The 5,334-nt window shown below is 41.8% G+C and overlaps 1 protein-coding gene across 4 annotated transcripts in view; it reads left to right on the top strand.

Annotated features, from left to right (window-relative positions):
- ABLIM2 (actin binding LIM protein family member 2) overlaps nucleotides 1-5,334 on the top strand; it is a 235,584-nt gene that overhangs the window by 163,509 nt on the left and 66,741 nt on the right. For 3 of the 4 annotated variants that reach the window (XM_025195245.1, XM_025195240.1, XM_025195251.1), the window contains 2 exons: nucleotides 2,591-2,711; nucleotides 5,220-5,318. In XM_025195245.1, the coding sequence (XP_025051030.1) occupies nucleotides 2,591-2,711; nucleotides 5,220-5,318 (220 nt within the window). The remainder of the gene's footprint in view (nucleotides 1-2,590; nucleotides 2,712-5,219; nucleotides 5,319-5,334) is intronic. The other variant, XM_025195256.1, reaches the window with a different exon arrangement.

Below are 5,334 nucleotides of genomic sequence, written 5' to 3' on the forward strand. Positions count from 1 at the left end.
CTTCTGCTTTCTGGAGCCAGAGACAAGGGGCGGCCATGGTGGCGGTCATTAGACAGTGCTTGCATGCTTCTATTTCCCAGTTAAGGTATGCATCCCTGTTTTGGAGAGCTGATCCTTGGCGGGGAAGGCTGTGTGTGGTATGCAAGTCTATTGTAGTACTCTTGTATGTACTGTATGTAGTAGTACTATATGTATTGTAGTTCTACATGTAGTACTATTGCAAATCATGAATTTGCTTCAACATTTCATCAGAAACCTGCAAAAGGTAGGGTACAAGACTGTTAAAGTGGAACATTTCAGAATTATCAGCTTACTTGCACGTGATCTGTTTTTCTGTTTAACATTAACATTTTAAGCTGATTACAAAGGCTAGGTCTTAGTTCTGTTATAATTCACAAAGGCATGTTAAGATATACTCACTCTATGCCTCCACTCTGGTACAAAAAATACATTCTCTAAAGCTCTTTTTATTTACATAGCTGTTCTACCTGCTTTGAAATATGCAATTCTGCAGGACCTGATTTTAAATTTAAACTTCATACTCTGTGGTCCTTGTCAACTTGGAGAAATGTATTGAAGAAAACCAACTATTTGGGTTGGTCTAATAAAAGAGATCAAATTCACCCAAGGAACCTTGTCTGCCTATGTCCTTAGACCAACACGGCTACAACCTAAACCCTTGAAGAAAACCAAAATTTCTTGAGGCCATGAGCAATGTCAGAAAGTCTTATGAGCACTGAAGTGATTGCTGACATACAGACTATTATAGGTAGGGCAGAACATACTGAAGTAGCTCAACATGAGTATGGGACTTGGGTAATATGGAGGAATTGGTGGTCTCCTGACAAATGGCATGAGGAACTTTCTACTCCCTTCAAAGGAATATTAAGGGAAAGATTTCTATAGAAGTGTCTTCAATAGTTTTTACAGTCAGCGCTCAAGATCTTTCATATATTTTTTCTGCAGTGCAGCTTGGTTTGTGATTATGCTTAAATTTGGCCCTACTCAAATAAATTCTAATATTCTGATCTGTCAAAATAAGAAATGAGAAAAATAAATTTTAGAGTAATGCTAATACTGCAAAGTTGATTTCTACATCTGATCTCTTCATTGTGGTTTCTGGTTCTTCAGAAAACTATATTTATACAGTGGCAAATTTGTATTTTAATGACCTACAGAAGACATCACAATCTCTATGGTAATGTTTTTCAGAGAAGTGTCTCAAGTCTACAAAGGAGAATAGCCCATTACATGTATTTGAAAAAAATCAGGGTAGTGAGGAGATGGTTCTCAATGAGATGCATTTTATACAATGATAGTGTAATGCCATAACTTTAATTATATATATGTTTGACACCACTGAGATATAGATAGAGATATAGATACTACTCAGTTCAGGCTACTGAACACTGGGGGCATTGCCAGTAATTGGCCTGTCATAGAAACCAGGGCATAGTCGACCTGGTGGACATGCCTCCTGGCAGCAGGCAAGCAAGTTGAAGGCTGTGCAAAACAGCCCTCAATTGCCCTGTAGCCCCCTGGCCCACCACCCCTTGTGTGCCCTTGCCATGGAAAGTGGCTGCTTAGCCTGTGGCCACTAACCCCACTGTCTCCACACTGGCTGATGCTGCCACTACCATTGTGGTTGCCACCATGGTGATCGCAGCTGCTGCCACTGCCATGGCCATAGCCATCACTCTTTACCCTGGGCAGGATCCAGCCTATCCAGCACAGATCCCCAGTTGAGTTTGGCACCCTGATACATATTGGGAGCATCTACACGAGATGCTTTGAACATAGTAGACTAGTTGTACAGCGCATTAGCGCAGTGGGTCAAACCTGTGCTAATGCCCAGTCTACTGCGCATTAACATCACAAAAAGACCATTTGCTTGCACTAATGTGCAGTAGTGGAAATTACTGTGCATTAAGTTAGTACCTATCATTACAAGTACTAACTTAATGCTGTAATTATGGCACATTAATGAACATGTAGATGTACCCATTGACACTTAACATATAAATCATTCACCTAGTAATTATACACCAGATTTTGCTTGAAGTACAGAGTATTGTAAAGATATTGTCCAGAAGACACAATAGACTTGTGTGATAGAAGTAAGCAGGTGAGCCCTGATCCTGTACTGTCTTGCATTGCACGTAGTCATTTACCTGCGTAGGAAATGAGTGTAAATACTGTCATTCCGGTTTGTCCTTTCTTATGTCCAGTGTGTTTAAACAACTACACAAGACAAAAGGAAGTGGGAAATCCAGCTGCCTGTCCTGAAATAATTTTTCTCTGATAATACGTGCATTTTAAACTGTATCTTAATTTTGCATTCCTCTCTTATATGTTGCCTTCACAATTTACATCACCATTCTTTGACCATGTGTGTGACAACACCAGAACAGCTCTAACCATGTGAAATGCTTCTCTCTAAATTCTTGCCTCATTTCACTGGGGTTACATGGAGTCTGAAAACAGAATCAGATTATCTATACAGGCAGCAAAGCAAAAATGGGTGTATTCTGAAAGTCTTATAGTGGTCTCTTCCCCAAAGACTTATGTTTTTTCTCTTTTTCCCCCTCAGGGTGAGCAAGATGATAGATCTTTCAAGCAGTACAGGACATCAAGTCCTAGTTCTGCTGGATCTTTAGGTTATGGTCGCTACACTCCAACGTCCCATTCTCCTCAGCATTACAGCAGACCAGGTAATTCAGAAGCAAGTTCATTTATTTATTTGCCTATGTTCAGGTTCATGGTACAGACATGATTCAGATCTTGCTGTTAAAACATACAATAATATTTTGGTTAATATGAAAAGAATGGCCTATGAGAAAAGCAAATTTCTTCACTTACGCACATACATAGGGTTTTTGTTTGTTTGTTTTTAATATATTTTGCCAGGCATTACAGATTTTGGTGTAAGATTAGCAGAAGATAGAGAATGGACTTGATCCTGCCCATTCTTTCTGCTCATGACACCTTACCCAGTCAAACCCCAACTCTTCCACCCTATAGAATCATGGGTGATTATGAGAAGAGTTAACAATCCTCTTTGCACTGGTAAAATAGGGTCTGAGGACTGGGCTAGAAAAATGGCTGTTAAATTTCCTGCTAATCAATTTGCTGGTCAAAATCCACCTGCAGTGAAGTCTGCAGCAATCAGTGCTGCAGTGGAGGAAGCAGCTTAGCTTATTTTTGCATGCTCATAAGAGGTGGATTCAGCCCACCCTGGCCTTTTTGCAGGAGCAACTGAACTGCTTAAAAGTGTTCGCTCAACTGGAAATGTTCCATAGTTTTGTCAGTGATTTTTTTTCTTTTTGGAAATTAGAAATGTGCTTTAGAAGATAGGGGAGGGTAAAGGAGGTCCTCAAAAAGGTCACATTCAAACAGAAAATTTAAATTGAAAGTTGTAAGAAACAGTTTACAGAAAATGGCATCCTTGTTATTCACAAAGTATTTTCTGGGGATGGACAAATATGAAGTGTCAAAGATCTGTTTAGGAGATTGGGAATTAGTCTGTGCTGAGACTGGCAATTCTATCATGATTATATTCACTTGTACCCTAGGGGAGCAGGGTAGGAAGAGGAAGAAAAGCATAAACAGTTCTGCTTTAAAAGTGAGTTTTAAAGCTGTAATTTTCATGAGCAGCTAGAAGTATTCATAAATTGTAATTGTAGTAGTTATTTTCACAGTATTAGCTCTCAGTGCAATATGCTATCAGGATGTTACAACAACAAAAAAGGAACGAAGGTGAAAGATCTGAGGCTTTCGTTTATCAAGCTGCTTCGGGCCCCTCCACAAGTACAGATAAAGGCACAATGGGATCTAGTGTGCAATCCACATTATGGATGCATGCATGGCAGGGGGTGTGATTGCAGGATCACACATTAGACCCCATCATGTCTTATTGTCAGTGCAGGGGGAGCCAGATCCCAGGCTCCCCCTGCACTGGCAAGAAGCAAAGCCCCAAGGGCTTCATGCACCCCATGGCTGGGAGATACAGCTGCTGAGATCTCCCAGCCCCAGGGATGTGTGAAGCCCCTGGGGCTGGGAGATTATGACAGCCATGGTCTCCCAGCCTTGGGGGCGCGTAAAGCCTTCCGGGCTGGGAGACTGCAACAACTGTGGTCTCCCAGCCCTGGGGGTTTCACACACCCCTGCAGCTGGGAAACCATGACAGCTTGAATCACCCAGCCCCAGGTGCTCCACACACCCCTACAGGTAAGAGATTGCAGCTGTGCCCTGCAGCTGCTGGGACCCAGCTTGGTCCCTCACCAGGAGGCATGCTGCTGAGACCCAGCATCTACAGCTGTGGGACTCTGGGTCCCAGCAGTTGTGGGGTACTGCTGGAACCCAGAGTTGGCAGCTGCCAGGGCTGAGTCCTTTCAGTTGCAGGACTCCCAGCCACAGCTGAGCATGGTGGAGCTCTGTGGCTGGGAGCCCCGTCAGCTGACAGGGCTCCTAGCTGCAGGGAAGACCTTGCTACAGGTGTAAATTAAAGCTGGATACAAATTAGCTCTAAAATTAGTACAGATTTTCAAGGTCTAACTTCATAGCTGATTGGACCTTTTTATGGCACGATACGTACTTGCACGTGTAGCTGGTTTCAGTTAATTGTACAATGAGCTGGTTAATACCTGTAACATGTAGAGGGGGCCTCAATCACATGCCTTACTTTAAGCACCCAACTTCAGTGGGGCTTCTTAAATTTTAAACTTAGGGATGCTCTTAATACCCTGTTGTATTGTGGGCTGGACCTATGTCCTTTGAAGCCACTAGCAAAATTAACATTGATTTCAATGAGAACTGGTCCTTGATCTAATATAGTTCTTAGTGGGGGAAAAAAAATAAACTCCCCATTTCATTCCATGTAGACCCATTATGAACATATGTCATTCCATCTTGCAGCTTTTGCCAACATCAATTTTGCCCGAAGTGCAGTTATGCTCTTCATAGTGCCTTTTTCTGGAATATTTTCTGATGTTCCACCTACAATTCTGTGCCTTTATCGAACTGCATAATGTGACCAGTATTGTTCTTAGAAGACAGATTAGAAATAGAATAGATTTTTATTTTAAAAATCTGTACTAATTTCTAAACTTGTATATCATCAAGAGGAAAATGTTCCTGGAAAAAAAAGGTGTTATGTATGTTGTGGCTTTCAGTAAGTGAACTAAATAGTTTATTTTCACTTACTCTTTGTTACCCCCTAGCTGGTACTCAGAGTCTTGGTACCAGTAGCTGCATCTCCCTGCCCCAACACCCAAGCCCTACATCTACATTCAGACATCATTACATCCCTTTCTTCAAAGGTAAGGTCCAGGAATG

Source organism: Alligator sinensis, unplaced genomic scaffold, assembly GCF_000455745.1.
Source record: "Alligator sinensis unplaced genomic scaffold, ASM45574v1 scaffold421_1, whole genome shotgun sequence".
NCBI lineage: Eukaryota > Metazoa > Chordata > Crocodylia > Alligatoridae > Alligator > Alligator sinensis.